At 36.7% G+C, this 19,821-nt stretch overlaps 4 protein-coding genes and 1 pseudogene across 5 annotated transcripts; all 5 read left to right on the forward strand.

The window, feature by feature from the left end:
• Positions 1 to 1,510, forward strand: LOC145204620 (putative thiopurine S-methyltransferase pseudogene; annotated as a pseudogene). Its single transcript, XR_013853514.1, has one exon. The product of XR_013853514.1 is annotated as a putative thiopurine S-methyltransferase pseudogene (transcript).
• Positions 1,511 to 1,575: 65 nt separating this feature from the next.
• LOC145204622 (putative thiopurine S-methyltransferase) lies at positions 1,576 to 3,227 on the forward strand. Its single transcript, XM_080077213.1, has one exon. The coding sequence runs from the start codon at positions 1,738 to 1,740 to the stop codon at positions 2,419 to 2,421; it is 684 nt and encodes a 227-aa protein (XP_079933339.1). The 5' UTR covers positions 1,576 to 1,737; the 3' UTR covers positions 2,422 to 3,227.
• A 1,213-nt stretch (positions 3,228 to 4,440) lies between these two features.
• On the forward strand, positions 4,441 to 5,553 carry LOC145204932 (putative thiopurine S-methyltransferase). The gene has a single exon (XM_080077546.1). It carries the CDS (start codon positions 4,828 to 4,830, stop codon positions 5,500 to 5,502), a length of 675 nt encoding a protein of 224 aa, XP_079933672.1. The 5' UTR covers positions 4,441 to 4,827; the 3' UTR covers positions 5,503 to 5,553.
• Positions 5,554 to 7,906: 2,353 nt separating this feature from the next.
• Positions 7,907 to 8,914, forward strand: LOC145205387 (flavin-containing monooxygenase 5-like). Its single transcript, XM_080078104.1, has 2 exons — positions 7,907 to 8,078; positions 8,240 to 8,914. The coding sequence occupies exons 1-2, from the start codon at positions 7,970 to 7,972 to the stop codon at positions 8,428 to 8,430; spliced, it is 300 nt and encodes a 99-aa protein (XP_079934230.1). The 5' UTR covers positions 7,907 to 7,969; the 3' UTR covers positions 8,431 to 8,914.
• Positions 8,915 to 9,812: 898 nt separating this feature from the next.
• On the forward strand, positions 9,813 to 18,636 carry LOC145205385 (dimethylaniline monooxygenase [N-oxide-forming] 2-like). Its single transcript, XM_080078103.1, has 10 exons — positions 9,813 to 10,573; positions 11,431 to 11,555; positions 12,450 to 12,592; positions 14,842 to 14,927; positions 15,634 to 15,760; positions 15,891 to 16,079; positions 16,585 to 16,735; positions 16,852 to 16,955; positions 17,163 to 17,261; positions 17,412 to 18,636. Exons 1-10 carry the CDS (start codon positions 10,500 to 10,502, stop codon positions 17,619 to 17,621), a joined length of 1,308 nt encoding a protein of 435 aa, XP_079934229.1. The 5' UTR covers positions 9,813 to 10,499; the 3' UTR covers positions 17,622 to 18,636.
• Positions 18,637 to 19,821: the final 1,185 nt, after the last annotated feature.

The following is a 19,821-nucleotide window of genomic DNA, read 5'->3' on the forward strand; positions in this document are numbered from 1 at the left end:
TTAAGTTGTTAATGATGTCTGAGAAAAGCACAAAAAAAACTAAAAAAGACAATGTAATGGAACTTGGTTACTGGAGCAACAGGTGGAAAATTGGTGATGTTCAGTTTCACAAAGAAGATGTTCATTATGACTTGATTGAAAATGAAAACAAACTACTTCCACAACAAGGCTCGGTATTTTTTCCGCTTTGTGGAAAAACTGTGGACATGGCATATTTGGCAAGCAAGGGACATACTGTGGTGGGTTTGGAATTTGATGAAGAACCAATAAAAAGTTTTTTTAGTGAAAATAAGCTTAAATATAACATAACTGAAATAGAAGATTATCCATTCAAAAAGTACCAATGCTGTAATCAAGGAGCAGACATCACAATATACCAGGGAGACATCAACCATGCCACAGTTAATTTCTTAGGAAAATTTGATGCCATTTGGGATCGCGGATCGTTCGTCGCAATCAACACAAACGACCGTACAATGTACACTAATCTAATCCGTGGTATAATGAAACCAAATACGCAGTATTACTTGCTTTGTGTGGAATTCGATAGCAGCGTATTCGGCGGACCACCACATTCCACGACTCAAGCAGATGTGCAGGAACATTTTGGAAAACACTGTCACGTGACCCCACTAAAGCGCAGCAACATTATGTCGCAACGTTACCAAAGTTTCGGTTTAAGAGAGGTTTTTTCGGTTTTGTACAATCTAACCTTAAAGTAAGCCATTTGTTATTTTAAGATATCTTTATGCAAAGTGAAACTGTGTAAAAAGTGCTGTGTCGAATCAAATACCAGCCCCAAACGGGTTTTTATCAAACATCTTTGAGTGACGTGCGTTTACGTCACACGAGTGTAAACAACATTCGGGTTTCAAATTTGTCGCCTAATTGCATGAATGTGGCATTTTGTCGTCGTTACATGATTCACCCTAGACCTGAATTGCTACCGTTACTGTTCAACACCTCATACTTTCTTCTAACCGTATCACAGCGCCATCCTTATATTTTTGCAATATGTTCAGATGCGCAAAATCAAGTGAAACACAGTAATTTAATCCCAACTAACCTAATAATAACTAATTTACGTTAAACTCCATTCTAATTTGCTGAACATATGGCCTTGTTAAATGGCAGCTCGGACAGGAAGAATTTTCTACTCTCAAAATGCCTGTGACTTGTTTTCCAAGCTTACATGTATATCATTAATCAATGGTTTATCTGTCACGATTTTAAAAATAAGAGAAATTGTACAACAAAAGTAACTGCGTGACAGGTCAATGAAAGGCCAATCATGCATTAGCTTTACAGTGTAATGCAGTAGCAACCATATGAAAAAAAAACATAGTAACAATGCAATACAAGCAACGAAATCGCAAGGATAATTTTGTGGAAAGAAAACATGGGTTGAACCAGTCGAGGAGGTCATGATTGCCTTTTTCTTTGAAATTATTGTAACGCACATGGGCAACAAATCGCCAAATCTTTTGAAATAAAACTTACGAAGTATTGATTTTCTTCTTGACTCACCAGCTACCTTGTTGCATTTTCCACGCCAAGGTGATGAAAAAAATACATTTGGCTTAATACGTTAAACTAAAACCAAAGCAAGAAACCTGGTTGACATTACATATACCTATACAGCTAGAAAAAAAATGTTTGTTTGTTTTATATGAATGAAAAACATTGTAAATCTTTTACCTCTAGGGGTGTACTAACTTATTGTTCATTTGATTTACCATGAATTTGCAAATCAGTATCGACCTTAGTTTGAAATATTGGACCGACAGTTGGAAAGACCAAAGTATTGTGTGCGAGTGGCATAGAAGTGAAGTGAATGAAGATCTACTGAGACATGAGAAGTTGCTTGACACAGGACGGATATTTGTACCATTATGTGGAAAATCTGTTGATCTAAAATATTTGGCAGAAAAAGGCCATGAAGTTGTTGGTTTGGAATTTTCGGAAAAAGCATGTGATAATTTCTTTCAAGAAAATGGGCTGCAGTTTACCAAAACGAAACTTGCAGATTTTGCATTTTTTCAGTATGAAGCAAAGGAACTGAAAATTACAATCTTTCAAGGAGACATGTTTGATGCAAATAAAAGCCTGTTGGGATCATTTGATGCTATATGGGACAGGGGTTCATTTGTTGCTATCAATGAATCTGATAGACCCAAGTATGCAAAAATTCTCGGCAATGTTTTGAAGGCCACGGGTAAGGTGCTTTTAAACAGTTTTACTTATGACAACAGAGAATATGGTGGACACCCCCGTACTGCTGACAAGGAAACCATAGAGAAAGTCTTTGGTGTCAGGTTTAAGGTTACACTTATTGACAGCTATGACTCTCTTAAACCTATATATAAAGCAAGGGGTATTACCAAAAGGGTTGCTTGCAACTATATTTTAACAATGCAGTAAAAACATACTCATTTTCAATAAACACGTCGGTGTTATTATGTACTGCAACTTTTCTTCAAATACTTAGTGAAGTGTGTTTGCGTATCATATATCTTTCTATTAGTTTTAATATCTGTATGGTGTGATGTTCTGCATATTTGGTGATAATTGTTTTCATCCAAATACACTGATAGTTAATTATTAAATCTCCTGAGCGAATAACGCCTATACATAACCATGAATGTGTTTTTCACCTCAGTTTTTTGTAGAATACACAGGATTTAAAGGTTTGATGCAATATGTGGCTTAATTGGTCTTATTGGTTGACGTTAATGTTTGTTACAGAAAAGAATTAGGCAGGGATTGTCAACTAATTAAAATGTGGTAAATCGCATATGTGCCTATAATCTATTTGTTTCTGATGGAAATAAAACGTAAAAGAGAAGATTATACACGTCATTCGAGAACAGATCCCGTTGGGTGATTTTGATCTTAAACTCGATCGAAACCCATCGTTCATACAGTCGTTCATTTCGGCCCAAATTTAGCACACAACTTCAATGAACAAGAAAGTACATACAAATCAAAGAAACAGGAATAAATTATACTGAGAGATCCAACTTATTCCACTCGTTGCTATATTGTATGAATTTCAATTCTGAACATAAAACAGCACAACATAGAAAGCAGCATTCGGTTCTGAAACACTACATTATAGTGTCACAGGATTAAAAACAGCATGGTTTGCATTAAGTATAGTATCATATAGGCTAATAATATTTTTTCCCGTGGGAAAGTGATAAAAATAAGTTCGTGTATCGAGCCATGCTCGGAAGCTACGACAAGCTTCGAATGTTCGTTCTTTTGTAATGTAGCCTATAGTAGAGAATGCCTAGTCGGCGTATCATGCATGAATAAGAAGAACAATACGCTTAGCTGGCGCAACGTGCGATGTAGTAGCACGGTGGCTTAAGGAATATACTCCTATGTTTAGCCTAGTGGGCAGTACCAACACAATTGTGTAATTTTTATGGTTAATAGACTTGTTACTTCAAGTTAGGCGCATGAGATCTACAATGTCAAAGACCAGTACAATATTTTTTGAGCGCACGGCCGTTATGAGTTATGTGAAGGTTTACTTTCGTTGAACAAAAATGCATACAAATAACAAATCAGTCAAGAATAACACTTCAATATTTGCTCACCTCGTTTAAGAAACGCATCGTACTTTATTAGGGTAACTGATCGTACGACAAAATAGAAACACGATCCGACAGTTGAGAAACGAAAATGATCGGCGACGTTGTCAACATAAAACATACAGTTTTCTGAAAAGAGTAAATGTTTGTAACTTCTCTGCTTAAAGATGCAATCCAGAAATTTGGACGGCAAACTTGTAATTCTTTCAGTCTCTTATAGTCAACTTGGCTGACATTACTCGAGCTTCTCTACAGTTCACTAGGTAAACAGCAAGTTTTGTAAGTTGTCGCTATAAAGCGGTACCAAATTTTGTAGTGCGCACATGAGCGAGAGAGAGAAAGAGAGGTTTATGTTAATGTTGGCTAATGAGTCCCAATGTTATAACAGCGTCACTACAAATTAAGCAGTTACCACCGTCCTTAACACCCGACCTTCTGAGCTTATTATACAGATTCCTGGTAACTCCACACAGATGTCTTGTACTTCCATTTGTTTCTTTATGCAGTCAAACACAAACCAAAAATTGACAAAATATTACAGGAAGCAGCAGTAAAATTTAGTTACAAAGTTCAGAGCTGTGCATATTGAATGAACTAAGCGCGAGAACCTCTGTTGACAAAAGATCTATTGTTGTGTAGAGTTTATTCGTTTGGTGAAAGAAAACTTGGCAACTCAATTGCACTAATCATCATGTTGGATAAAGCTGCGCAACATTGAAACGTTATGGAACATGCTTAACAGTCACATTTAGTGGATAATGGAAAAAACCGCTGTAGCTGTAACGTATTAAAAACGCGCTATGTGATGGGAGGTCACAAAAAGTGAGTGTGGCGCACTGTAAGTAAACATGACTGGGAACATAACATTGGTTGAACCAGTCGAGGGGTCATACAATGAATGCTTTTTTCTTTCAAATTATTGTAACGCGCGTACAGTCAACATATTACCTAATCTTTCAACATATAACTTACAAGGTCTTTGCTTTCTTCTTGATTCATCAGCTATCTTTATAAAACGAAAAACATTGTAGTTTTTTCTGCATTTCTCATACAACTTAGTAAAAACTATACATTGGTTTGGTTCATTGAATTGAAGCCAAAACAAGCATCCTTGTTGACATTAAAAAATACCAACAGCTGGATAAATCCGAATTGTTTGTGTTGACTGAATGAAAAAAACTTGCAAATCTATCAGGTGTGCACTAATTTATTGTTGATTTGGTTTACCATGAATTTGCAAAACAGTATCGACCTTAGTTTGAAATATTGGACCGACAGTTGGAAAGACCAAAGCACCGTGTGGCATAGAAACGAAGTGAATGAAGATCTACTAAGACATGAGAAGTCTCTTGGCTCAGGACGGATATTTCTACCATTGTGTGGAAAATCTGTTGATCTAAAGTATTTGGCAGAAAAAGGCCATGAAGTTGTTGGTTTGGAATTTTCGGAAGAAGCATGTGATGATTTTTTTCATGAAAATGGGCTGCAGTTTACCAAAACCAAACTTACGGATTTTGCATTTTTTCAGTATGAAGCAAAGGAACTAAAAATAACAATCTTCCAGGGAGATATGTTTGATGCAAATAAAAGCCTGTTGGGAACATTTGATGCTATATGGGACAGGGGTTCATTTGTTGCTATAAATGAATCTGATAGACCCAAGTATGCAGAGATTCTGGGTGGCATTTTAAAGTCCACAGGCAAAGTGCTTTTAAATAGTTTCACTTATGACAGCAAAGAATTTGGTGGACATCCCCGTACTGCTGACAAAGAAACCATAGAGAAAGTCTTTGGTGCCAGGTTCACAGTTACACTTCTTGATAGCTATGACTATCTTAAACCAAGATTTAAAGCAAAGGGTATTACCAAAATGTTGGCTTGCAACTATATTCTAACACTGTAGTGCAGATAATAAGTACGTTGTCAGTAAACACATCACTGTTAATATATGTATTGCAACTTTGATGTAAACATTTAATGTAACCATTAAGTGTCTTTGTGCGTCATATGTTTTGTATTTATAACTTGATTGTGTGATAATTGCATATTTTTTAATTCTTGTTTTCATCATAAATACACTGTGGTTAATTCTTTAACCTCCTGAAGTTATATAAGTACTTCACTATAACCAGAAACGTGTTTTTCCTCTATGTTGAAAACAGTCGACATAATTTTGTGAATATGGGTCATTCAGTGGGTAAAAGTTTTGTGAGGAGGTTAATATATAATTGTTCAATGTTTTAAGGATAAACTTTTAAAAAGTGTCTATAGGCTGTATGTCTGACAAAGATAGACACTTTTAAAAGTTTAGGATAAAAAAGTTCTCTTTTAGAAAAGGCGGCGGGGATTGTCACTTAATTGAAAGGTGATGAATTGTATCTGCTTTAATGTGGATGCCTGAAGAGAATTAAAAGTACAAGATAACATTTTATACGTGCTCCAAGGTCAAAGATTTTGACTTTAAATTTGAAAAATAATTTTTTGGAAAGTAGTTGTTACCTTCGGCGCAAATTTAGCGCACAACTTCAATGAACAAGAAATTAGATAAACATGTACCGGATTTTGGACTTAAGTTAAAATTTAAACTCAAACATTTTATCCGCATGCAATTATAGTGACGTATTTTATTTGTCCCGGTCAGATTACCTTGTTTTTTACCTACGCAAAAGCTTGACCGGTTACTAATCAAACGAAACCAGATTTACCAATCATTGAACCGGTCATAAACTGTCTTTAAGGCTATTATTATTTCCCTTTATACAGGGTTACCGAGAAGCAAGGTTTTACACGGCTTCCAGTCAGGTTACCTTTTGACGTTTCTAAAATCAATTCGTAAGATAATTACGGTTTAGATATAAATAAATAAAACGTGTCGTGTATAAACAATTAAAACAGAACAAAAATACACTGATAAATCCGATATGTTGATTCTACTCGTTACAAAATGGTTAATAATAGCTTCTGGATCATAAATAATTGGTAACAATATTACTGTCCATACTATTGACCAAGAAGGTTAATTGTCTCAACCCCATCGTCATTCACGTCACTTACACAAAAACGTGCAATTGTGTCTATGATTTTTTTACCGAGCGAAGAAAACTTAACTGAACTGAACTGATTTACCAGACGAAAACGGCCGACATCGCATTTGTAGTGTCGTAAAAAAGTATAAGTTGGAATGAAAAGTTACACCATCGTTTTCCTTATGACTTGCCCATAAGTTAATACCCGTACTGCAACACGAACTGCATTTTGAAAAAGTAGAAAGGTTGCTATCATTGTGATGAGTCAACTGAATAAACCCAAAGTCAATACTAACTGTTAACTGAGATTGTTTGCAAATCCCTCATGCGTAACTGGTTATCTTCAATCATCAGTGTTGGTCAAGTCAGCAAATATTTGACGGTTAAGTTAGACTGCCTAGGCCCTAGAGGTATATTGCAATTCAGAGGATTGAACACAACTGAGGTTTGCGTAGTCCACTCTGTCGAGATAACAGTGTAAAACGAATCTTATGTACTGTAAAGTGCAAGCTTAAATATACTTCATTTAAACGGAATTTGTGTCTGTGTTGCAAGCAGCATCATAGCTTTTGGTTTTTGCACTGTTGGTCCAAGTCTCTCTTTTATTTGTTTCAGCAGCACTTGAAAAAAAATGAACTTGAGTCACACCAGTAGCCTATTATGCTCAGAAAAAGGCAAATGTTAACATTCTCAGTGGTGCATTCGAAAAGCTATATATTTTATCAAACGTTGCAAAATAAAGCACGCATTTGTGAGAATAGGGCAAAGCGAAAGGAGAAAATTCGATTTACTGAAATCTAAACTTCAATATTCTTGCAATTGTTTTTGCACCTAATTTCGACAAATAGTAAACGTTTAAAAGTTGATAAAACTAACTTGACAAAAATATAGGTTGTATAGCAGGGGTTCCCAACCTATGGTACGCGTACCACTAGTGGTACGCGAACGTTTTTCAGGTGGTACGCGAGTAGCTTCCGTTTTTTTTTCCACACAAACCTGGATTCACAACTTTATCATTTATTTATCTGGTTTTGTTCACCAATTGGTTGACAGTAAACAAAAATGTCTTAGTTGTGGTGTTTTAGTGTTACTTTAGTAGGCCAATATTCTTCTTAATAAAATGTGATTCAATCAAATTATTGTTCTGCAAGAAGTGGTACGGCTGGCAGTACAGAGCGTCCAAGTGGTACGAGATCGTAAAAAGGTTGGGAACCCCTGTTGTATAGTTATAGTATACTGAAATTCGTTTAAATAATCAAAAACCACGCATTTTGTAGCTGATGTGTAAAAGATTGTATTGTAAACGATTGTAACCATCGTTTAGGATTGAAATCTACTAGTACAATGCGCGTTCTAGTCATTGGTTCCGGTTGTTGTGGTTTGGTTGCCACGAAATGTTGTCTCGATGAGGGACTGGATGTCATTTGCTATGAGAAAGATTACGATCTTGGAGGTGAATTATTTATTACTAATACTTTTTCATTTTAATATTTTACCTGTATTATAATTATTTAAAGACTGTCGTAAAAAATCGCGAAAAAATGAACGCAACTTGTTTGTTTTCGTTATTCTTTCGCGTGTTGCACATTTTATTCACAAAGGACATTTCTACAGGTTTATGGCGTTTTGAACCTGGCGCAAAGTTGGGAGCAACAGTTTATCGCTCAACCTATATCAACACCAGTAAAACTGCAATGAGCTTTTCTGATTTTCCAATGCCAAAAGAAGCACCCAACTTCATGCACAATTCCAAGGTTCTTCAGTATTACAGAAGCTATGCTGAAAGGCAAGTACTTAAGCAGTAGTCTATACTTGACTTCCAATCCAGTATAAGGACCTGCAATTCTTTAGGCCAGTGGTTTTCAATTTTTTTTGGGTCAGAGCCAAAAACAAAAACTCCACGTTTGTGTAAAAGCATAAAAATAACGTTTACCACCAAATCACCACGGGACACAAAATTAACCTGCTGTTAAATAAAATATGTATGCTTCCATCGTATAAAATGTTCGATTTTCTAGTCAATTCGATTTTCCTTTGAAAAGTTGCACTGACAGCATAAATTTAATGATAGCATGCGCACATGGACGACGGCACAAAAATTGGCAAGGGGTCGCAAATTTTGTCATACTTATATGGGTAGATAAACATATCAAGTAATTATGTAAATAGGCATAAATTATATTCAGTGGAATTGCCTGGCCTCAAACCAAAATCATTCTTTGGAACACTATATACGGATCTGTTCATAAGTTTAATGGTGAAAATAACGGACCAAATAGACATTAAACTTATGAACAGATCCGTATATAGTGTTCCAAAGTACATAGGCAACCATTACGGTATTGCAATGAAGAAGAAGCTACGAAAGATTTCGAATCTTCAGCAGATATCACTGATGATGGCATGAGCATTTGCCGAAACGTTTGAACAATAAAGCATGTCGCTTTTTACGTCTATTTGGGCCGTTATTTTCACCATCAAAATCATTCTAAGTTGGAAAAAGTCCCAACATTTAAAAAGCAACAAACCGACGGGCCGCTTATGGAAAAAAATCCCGAAACGTACATGAGGCAGACATAGGACAATTTTCTTGTTTAGACGTTCACTACCTTACTTTTCTTCACTTCTTAATGCAGATACTTTGTTAATGTATCAGCTTTTTTGACAGACTATGTCCAGTCTTGCCCCAACGTGCCGGCGCCCGCTCTTCGTATTTTAAACCTAATTTATTAAAAAAAATAGTAAACCATTGCCACCACAATTGCTACATGCGGGGACAAAACTGTGACCAAAACCAGTGATATTATCATGGAAACATATTTTAGGAGTAGTGTTGTACAACAAGGTACATTTTGTGCTATATATATAGCAATATTGGCTCTCCCGCAGGCTAATATTCTTTGTTTCCTATAACAGCGTCCTGTGAAGTTCAATAAATATCCTTATAATAAGAGCCAGGTTCGATGGTGTTTACGAAAAAAAAAAGGAAAAGCAAAGTCATGTTTTGATTTCGTTGTCGACGTAGGGTATAGGGCCATAGCTATCGTTGCTTCCTAAATCCATCATACGAATTTATCTTCAAGAATCTCGGGAGACAAGTCGTAAACTTGAACGACCGCAGGTTGCTCAGTCAAGTGTACCAGGAATTCATAGACAAAATGTAAATACCAGCTTCGTCGGGTTGTTCTCTAAACTAACTTGCTTTACATATAGTTGGTAGTCGGTTTGATCAATCAGCACATTGTATCCGTCTAGAGCAGGGGTTCTTAACCTGGGGTGCACGCACCCCCAAGGGGTGCGAGAACTGTTCCTAGGGGGTGCGGGGATGCTGAATCATTAAGGTTGGTTAGGTATTCTATTTTGGCAATTACAGAAGGGGGAGCGAAAATTGGTTAGTGATTTGAAAGGAGGTGCGAAAATTGGTTGGTGATTTGAAAGGGGTGCAGCAAGGAAAAAAGGTTAAGAACCACTGGTCTAGAGTCTAGACCAGGTTTGGTAATATCCATGACTGTACGTGCTCTTCTAGGTTGCTGTCGAACCCAGAGTTTATGTTTGCCTGGTACACGAACGATTGAATGTAATATGCGGAGTCAGCTAAGTCACCAAATTGACTTATGGGGTGTACTTACCATAGTTATGTTTGCATTTTTAAATCCTAAAACTTTTTAAAACTAAAAACTTTTAAAACTATCCAAACAATTTCTTGTTAATCAAGCTTTAAAACTAGTCATTTTATAATTTATACGGAAAAAAGTATTATATCTAACTCTATCTTGGCTTCGAATATCACATTTTATTAATTTAATTCCGGTAACAAGTTTGAAGCAAAGTATTTAAGCCAATTTACTGCAAACTATGTTTCAGGTTCAAGCTCATGCCGCGCATCAAGTTCAACACGGAGGTAATATCGTGCCGGTTTGCAGACGATTTTGAAACTACAGGACGTTGGTAAGAAAATTGTGTAGTTCCAAATTTGCCATCAGGTATTTTACAAAACACGGCCGTAGGCAACAAACTTGGCACCCGCTGATGTTTATTTTGGTAAACTGTAAAACACAACTCTCTCCGCCCGCTTAAACAAAATGTCAGTGAGGCAATTCATAAAAGGCTATGGGTTACGTAGGCAGTCAAAAATGCCAGAGATAATGTTACCCTTAAAAAAAATGTGTGCCTATATGTGTACCTATATTTTGTGTAGAACTAATAATGTCGCTAACGATCAGTCTGCAACAGCGGTTCTTAAACATTTTGTCACAACGATTTCGCAATTTTCTCGTGCATTATAGTGGTCTAAGCAAAATATGTTCAACTTTATATAGACAGATTTTAAAGCATTTGTCAAAAACCAAAAATCAAATTAAATCTTGACTCAATATTAAACATAAAGTTGCGCAATATTAGGATCAGGGCAGTGGGTCGTCGACATACTGTGTTTCGTATCGGGAAAAGTAATGCGCTTTGTCGCAATCCTTCCAAAATATCAACCATTAATGTCCTGTTCCTAATTCACCGTCCTTGATGTCAAGCATCGGGAGTGTTGGTCGACCAAAAACCATATATATAAGCCCCCGGGGCTGATAACTTCATTTTCGGATTTACAAGAAGAAAAAAAAGAAAATAATAAACATACTAAAAAATCGGTGCATTTTTGTATTCCACCTACTTTATCTGCTTCTGCAAATTTATTGTGCGTTGGTTAAGCTGTGTCTATTTTTTCGTTTTTTTTATACACGCGTAAGAATGGTGTTTACCCTCGTCACATTTGAAACGAAATACAATATCATTCAACGCCATTCTTGTTGAAGGAAAGTAACCTCACGGTGTATTGCCGACGGTAGCGACAAAGCGGTGAAAGAAGAGATTTTTGATGCTGTGATCGTGGCTGTTGGACATCATTCTGACCCATATTTGCCGCTCAAAGATTTTCCAGGTGCGATTACACCACATAAATCACCAGTTTGGACGTAAGCTTAGAATCTTGACAAACCAGTAATCTACGCCAAAACGCAAGCGGTTGCCTGGCCCGTAAGCAATGCCTATGGCGGTTTTGCGGGCAAATCTGTTTTTAACATGCGTTATGTATACATGCGTGCCATGACTTTTGTGCAAAATAAGAAGCACTGCAACGCATGATAAATTCATTTTCAGCACATAATCCGATTTATAAACCACTGATGACTGTATTACGGAATTATTGTATTACACCAAGCTGTAATCTGTTTTTAATGAACGTATTCCCAAGGATAAATTGTGTTTACATGTGTATTCATCCACAAACATGTACGTTTTTGGAAGTACTGATTTGATTAGGAGCCGTTTTCGTTTTTAAATACGCATAACGCATTTTAAAACCCCTCAAACTTGCTGCAACTCCAGTTTTCGCAAGTTTTTGCTTGGCGAGGAAACGGAAATCGGAGGCTTCTGACCTTTTGTGATTTCGTTTGGAAACCTGCTGACACATTTTTCTGGTCTGATCTTAAGTGTTAAATAATAAACATAATTTGACTGTTTTATTTGGAACATAAGAACTCACATCAGACAAACTTTGCTAAATACCGTTAGGTGGCGTAAATAGCACAGTTATTTAAATTAGCAGTATGACTGGGATAGGGTTAGGAACTTAATTTAACGTCAGGAACTAAGTTTATCAGTTGTTTTTATTGATATTTTTTTTTAAACAAACCTTCATCCTAATTGCCCGAATCGTCATCATTTTCACACAATTTGCTTTTAAATATTTGTCAATGCTCTTTGCGTCACCTACCGGTACAAATACGTACCATGAAACAGTGAAAAATTGTTTTACTACAATATGTTATTTCAGGTATAGAAAAGTTTTCCGGAAAAGTCATTCACAGTCACGATTACCGAGATTACAAAGGGTTTGAAGGAAAACGCGTCGTTGTAATTGGTCTGGGTAATTCGGGATCTGACATCAGTATAGAGCTGTCCTGGCATGCCAAAAAGGTAAACGACTCATATCATACATACGAATTATTCCTAATGTTCACTAGTGGTGGACTTACCTTCAATTTATTAAATTTTCGAATTCATATTCAGCTAGCTTTGGTTGTAATTTCAACCATTGCAACATTTGATCTAAAAGTCTTAATACCCACAGTCTTTTGGTTCGATCTGTCTTCTTTCTGGTCACTATATGATATTAAACTATTACGCAAAACACAATATTACACAAAATGTTGGCAGGCTGCATTCAAAACGTCATTGACCCCTGATGTATATTGCTGCCAGGTATATAACTATATATTGTCAAATTATTTTCTACAGCATAATTTGCCTTAACTGTGTGAGGCAAATAACGTAACCAGCTTTCAGTTAAGTGTAAGGCGTTATCTCCGAAAGTACGTTAAAATATCACGTACCAGTTTTGTTATACCAGTATAAAATGCAAATGAAACATCACAATATTGATAATTAACCGATAAACGCACCACACTACATCTAAAGTAGGGGTACACAACCTTATCGCTATGACGGCCCCATCACAAGTTCTTAATTTACCAACGGCCGCCAAGCGACTTCATGTTTTTAGTTTTTATATTACTGATGTGAAGAATTAGGACTTATGATATCCTATATCAGGGGTGGCCAAACTTTTTTACCAGAGGGCCAAATTTGCAACTGTCTTGCCACTGGAGGGCCGGATTAAATGAGATTTACGTAAAATTTGTCGTAACATCTTTATTAAAATATATATTATTGTAGTTACGTCATACGTCATGGTTGGCAGACTGTTCTAAAAATAACGCTGCACGGGCATTTATTCTAAAAATAACAACGCTTGCCACAAGCTACTGCTAGTAGCAGCCAACTGCTTATTCACAGTGGTAAATATGGTGCTTGGAAAAAAAACCAGGCAAGGTGTTTGGCGGGCCGGATGAAACTGGACTGGGGGCCGGATGCGGCCCGCGGGCCGTAGTTTGGCCACCACTGTCCTATATCTATTGGTGGCTAATAGCCAAGATATTTTTTCTTTACTTTATCCATTGATTTGACTTTACCATCTGTATGGTTACGCTGATTGTTGCCTCTTTATTTAATTGTTTACACATAATAGAAGAAAGTCTGAGCTGGTTTATACATATTTCCGGTACAACAAAATGCGTACACACCAGTGTTTTAAAGCCGAGTGTCTGGCAAAGGAGTTTCAATGTATTCACGGCCGCATAATATTGTCTTTGCGGCCGCTGGCTGTGCACCCCTGATCTATAAGCTGATGATGTCATTTAACAAAAAAGGATCCTTTATTTCGTTACAAGCAAATGCATAAAACACAAGTTGCGCAACCTTTTGTTAAGCGATAGAATAGGAGACTCAAGAACGCCATTTTGTGTCCAAAATAATACAACGGGTATAAGGAAAAACACAAAAATTGACTGATTTTACATAAGTCAGATTAAAGAAAACTTTTCCATTCTAACATATCAGCGTAAAAAGGCCAATTAGTACTTATTGGTAACAAACAGTAGGCATCCCAGGTTCTTTAAGTGTATTGATACTTGTTTGAGTATATACATATATATATATACTAGTTCAGTGGTTCTTAACCTTTTTGGTGCGGTTTCCCACTAACGTCAATTACCAACTTTGAATTTCCCCCTCTGTTATTTTTATAATCATGTTTTGTGCCCTACGTTAACAAAAAAATATTTTTTAAGTAAAATAATTTTGTGGAGCGATTTGGTCGGGACCTTAAAGGTATACTGCAATCCCATTTAGTTTAAATAGTGCTTCTGTGAGAGATTAATCTTTTTGAAATACTGAAGAGTCTGCTCTGCTTGCATTGTTCATTTATTGCATTCAATCAACAAAGGAAAGGCTTTTATTCGCCCACAATAGCAAAGTCATTGATGGTTTTGAGTCTTATCTGTGATGTAACAAACGGCCTTTGGATTTGCATGTGTTTTGTAAACCTTAGTGAAATCAATCTTACATGTTGTTGCAGAAAATTTTTAGTAATGTAGCTTTCAACGGTTAATTCAAAGCCGGATTCGACCCTCGAGCCCGAGTTTGCTCTTTTCAAGCTTACATAGTTTCCCTCCGAAAACATTAAATTACCACAATTATCCGTGTGCACTATATATGTATACATGTTGCCTTTGTGTTTGCGCTTGTATGATTTTACAACTTAAGTTAACAAAACTATCAGTGTCAAACGTTCAAGCAATTGACACCAACAGCAATTATATTTTAAGGTTTTTGCAAGTACAAGAAAGGGAACATGGGTTTTTGGACGAGTTGGACTGAACGGTGTCCCGTTGGATAATTGGATTTTTACGAGGTAAGTTCGCTCGTTAAGATAGCCTAAATTTTAAATTAAAACTTGCAAGCAAAGGTGTTTGCTTTACTCAATATTTTAGACTAAACTAACAGTAAAATTGCAGTTGAAGTAGCATATGTATAACCTAATATGTCCATTACTCAAGTATTTCGACAACTATTTCCATCATCAGTTTAATAATGCATGACCAATCAGCATAGCAGATCAGAGCACAAAAGGAAATGGATTTAAATGCCTTGTAAAGACTAAAAGCTGTTGGTTTTGTCAAAATCAGTAATTTATAGATGATTATGTTTCAAACAACAACCTTAATTTTATTATGTGTTATTCAACGTTAAATATTTTAATGTAAAAGTTTCAAGCCAAAAAATGATAAGCTGCACACAGTTTGTTGCCAACAACTCAAAAACCTTATATAAGCTATTGCTGCCAGGCATAGTATCAAGTTTAAAGAGCTCTTCTGGCAAATGTGATTTTATTCCGACGTTTTGACGTCCTATACAGGTCGTCTTCATCAGGGTAAATAACACTGAATGCGACTAGTACAGTGCAACTCAAAAAGGTAACAACTCAAAAACCTTGTTTTATTGGCGCAAATTAAATACACACACAGCATCAAAGAACAAGAAAGTTCGTACATAACGAAAACTCCAAAAATATTTAGTCTACACTATGAAATCTAATCTGCGGCTTTTTCGCATTGAAGGTACCAAGCATTTTTGACAAGCATCCTACCTGCGTCATACCGGGAACAACAATTTAAAGATTATCTAAACTCTAAGTTTGATCACGCTAAATACGGACTACAACCAAACTTCGGACCCTTTCGTCAGGTATGCAAAGTTTAAACACCAAAATCAGTTTAATTTGTTATCAAAGTATGTAATTGTAACTTGCATACCTTAAAGTTACAATTACTCCAAAGAAGCATGTACGCGTTTGCTCATTTTGTCGTTTCAATAGCATCCAACCCTGAGTGACGACTTGCCCTCAAGAATACTTAATGGCGCTATTACTGTGAAACCGAATGTGACACATTTTTCGGGAAATCGGGCTTATTTTGATGATGGCACATCGGAAGAGCTTGATGCGGTCATTTTCTCTACCGGTTACGACTTCAGCTTTCCTTTCTTGGAAGATTCGCTGTTGCAGGTGGAACTGCGGTTTTTACTAGAGATTTACCGAATATTCGGTTTCCATTTTTGCAAAGAGCCGAATAATTTGGCCGAAACCGAATCTTTTACGAGCACCCATTCAAAGCGTTAAACGTGTCCTTTCTTCTTAGTACCAACGAAAATCGCGTCAATCATTATATTTTTTACGCTTTTCCCACTGCAGACAAAAAATCAGTAGTTCATTGTCTGGTTGGCAATCACGCTTGAGGTAATGTTAAACCCCACAGAACTAAAATGTAGACGAAACACAACCATTCTGCACTAAGTGTCAAGTAGATAAACTTGTGTTTTCATGTCAAACGCGTGTCGTACGACTTTGCGTGACGTCATAAATGATTCGGTTAATTCGGCCGAATTCATTCGGCAAAACCGCCGAATATTCGGTTTCGGCCGAATCGAAATTTCACCGATTCGGTACATCACTAGTTTTTACTAATGGACAGGATTTTTTTCGAGGTTTTTTTACGTTTTTATTCATACAGAGAAAAGGAAACGATTGTGCATTGTACAAGTATGTCTGGCCGATGGGATTGCCACATTCCACTATGGCAGTTGTTGGTCACGTGCAGGCACTGGTTTCTATCAACCCACTAGCAGAGATGCAAAGTAGATGGGTCACCAGTGTGTTTACAGGCAAGGCTATCCAAATTACTGTGATGTAACACAGCTTTCGATCCAATGATTCGTTTATGCCCCAAATTCATGAAACTTTTGTTTAAGATTTAAACATTTGAAATGTGATTTTACAGGTAAGTTAAAACTACCGAGCCAGAGCACAATGCAAAAAGATATTGACAAGAAGAAAGCTTGGATCAACAACCGATTTTATAAAAGTCACAGACACCATATGGAGGTAAAAAAAACATAAATTTGATTTTGTAGCAAATAGACGCCATAAAAAAGTATATTTGTGTGTCATTTGGCATCAAAGGAATCCCTAATGATGGACTTAATTGTGTATATATTTTTTCCTTAGTTGCCGTGATTAATCATGTGTTTGTGGTAAACGATGGTACCTTGAAAACCCCTTTGCCTATTTTGCCTGGTGTTATTTCTTCAGGTTGATCACATCGAGTACATTGACGAGTTAGCGGATGTTGTTGGATGTAAGCCCAATCTGCTCAAGCTTTTGTTTACCGATCCAAAGTTGGCGTACAAGGTGAAACGACTTTGACTAACATTGCATATTGTAGACTACATTTGTAACGCTGTTGCAAAGATTCAGTACATTAATAAAATATACAGTACATAAAATTATGTTTATAAAATAAAACCAAGCTGGTGTGTATTTAGTTACCACTTGATGCAGGTATTTTTCGAGATGTGCTCATCTTACCAGTATCGCTTGCATGGACCTAATGCTTGTTATCCTGAGGCACGAAAGCGAATTATGGCGCAATCGGAAAGCGCGCTGTATCCACTACGTAGCAGAGTTTCAACGGCAAAAAATCCTGGGTCCAACCTGATGCTTTATGCCTTGCTAGTAGCAATTTTTGCTTTGTTCTGCTTTATGTTGTAAATGTCGTCTCCACTCATATATTGCAGATTAACAACAAATATTGCTGACTGTTTCTGCATGTCATGCAATTTGAAATGTAATTGAAATACTCGTATTGTGTACCTGTAACAACATACCCGTACTTGGAGGGAAAGGTAAGGCAAGTAGAAGGCGTATACGCACAGATCTGCAGGCAATCTGCATGTTTGGCTGTGGGGAAAGAAACAGGCCCTATAAGGCCTGCATAATTTTTGATTTATTCAGACTGGTGGACAAGCAAATATTTTAAATGCGATTTGTGTAAAAAAATGCTGACGGTTAGGGCTATAAGGGTTGGTCTGAGGTTTCATAATAATAGTAACAATTAAATCAACTTAAAAAAGTTCTTTATGTGAAATTTAGTCCCTAACCCTATCCCAGTCTCACTGTTATTTTAAATAACTGCGCTCTTTACGTCCTCTATCGTTATTTAGCAAACCTGATGTACTGTGAGTTCTTACGTTAATACCATTCAGACCAGCATGATGGAGCCTCGAACCATTAGCAGATATGTAAGTCGAACTGGGCTTCATATATATGGGTCGGACTCGGACCAGGTTTGGTTTTAGGTTTTGTCAAAGAAAAGGGCCTGATTCGGTGCCTGACTTCACACTCGGGGCTGGGTTTCGGCTATAGTACTTTCGAGTCCGGGCCAGGTTTATACCCAATTTTAGGCTCTTTAGAACTCTGACCAAAACACAGTTGAAGTTATAAACCAGTTAAAAGGAGCGTCTATTTAGTTTTACCGCGAGGTCAACCAAACAACGACCATCGACGCAGATTTGTCTAGTGACGTTTCGTACTGGTTTAATAAAACATATATGGAACAGTTTGCAGCATTTATTTGTTGGACATAGGCTATATGGCATTGACGCTGCTGATTGCTATGCATTATTTAGAATAATTATTCTAGTTTTTCGTCCTTCCCAACATGGGAAGCACATTTTTAAAGCGGGCTTAATTGTATTTTTTTAGAGAAATCGCTGTCCTGGCGTAATTACCAAGAATTAACTATTGAAAGATTTGGTCAAACCATTACATTTACGGTACAAAGTACTGCATGTTACGTTGTCGAATGACAAAAAATGCTTCGATCGTCTGAAACATTTTTTTACGACGCAATTGGACATACATGTGTTAAAGGGGTCACATTTTCCCCTAATTAGGATGCATTAAGACAGTGGTTCTCAAACTTTTTCATATTTTTTTCAAAACGGTCCCTTTGCCATTATTTCGAGGGCTCGCGGTCCTTAAGCTCAAACTTGTATTTCATAAAAACGAAAGTTTATTGCAGGCTAGTTACGCAAAATGGCGCATAATAATCATCCAAAGACAGCTTGTGACATCACAGACAAGACAAAAAAAAGCATTACGGTTGTGCGCGTTTGCATTTTTACGGTTGTGCGCGTTTTGCAACAGTTGCATTTTTGATAGTTGCATTCAATAAAGGCTATTGTTTAGCAATGGAGACAGTCGATTCTCAATTCTACTTTGATTTAAACTTATTTAGAGGCACAAACTGACGCCAAATAAGATTGTAGAATTACTTAAACCGCTTCGCGGTCCCCCCAAAAATGCATCACGGACCCCCCCTAAAGGACCGCGGACCCCAGTTTGAGAAACGCTGCATTAAGAAAAGTGACACACGTTTTCGAAACAATGTTCACTCATTTTAAAACACATAGTGTGCGAATTTATTTCCATACGACTCATACTGCAAATTCAGTTTTTAATATTTCGATTAAGTTCGAAACTTTGACAGGGGCAAAGACACAAAAATTTTTTAAACGCTATTTTAAACATCTATCATTTGTAGTTTACGCATCACAACCGCCATTAAGATAGGCCCACCGTAAGTCCTCTTGTTGGAGGACATGTCCTCCTTTTTAACAAAAAACAAGTTATTCTCCGAGGACAAGAAAAAGTGCCCAAATGTCCTCCTTTTGAAAGAATTTCTGATTTACCAAATACAAATGTGACAATTATGCTTTGAAAACAGTCAAATATAGGCTATATCTTCAGCTTATTTTTGAAAGAATAATGATGGATTTTAAATTTTTTGAAAATCAAGCTTATTTTAGTGCTGTGAAGTGCTAAACGTAAAACTTTATCCAAACTATTCTATAGGCTACCGTCTAATTTCTGAGGCTTTTATTTTTTGGGGGCCCTTAAAGTAGTTTTT

Source organism: Phallusia mammillata, chromosome 8 (genome assembly GCF_965637545.1).
Source record: "Phallusia mammillata chromosome 8, kaPhaMamm4.hap1.1, whole genome shotgun sequence".
In the NCBI taxonomy this organism is placed as follows: Eukaryota; Metazoa; Chordata; class Ascidiacea; order Phlebobranchia; family Ascidiidae; genus Phallusia; species Phallusia mammillata.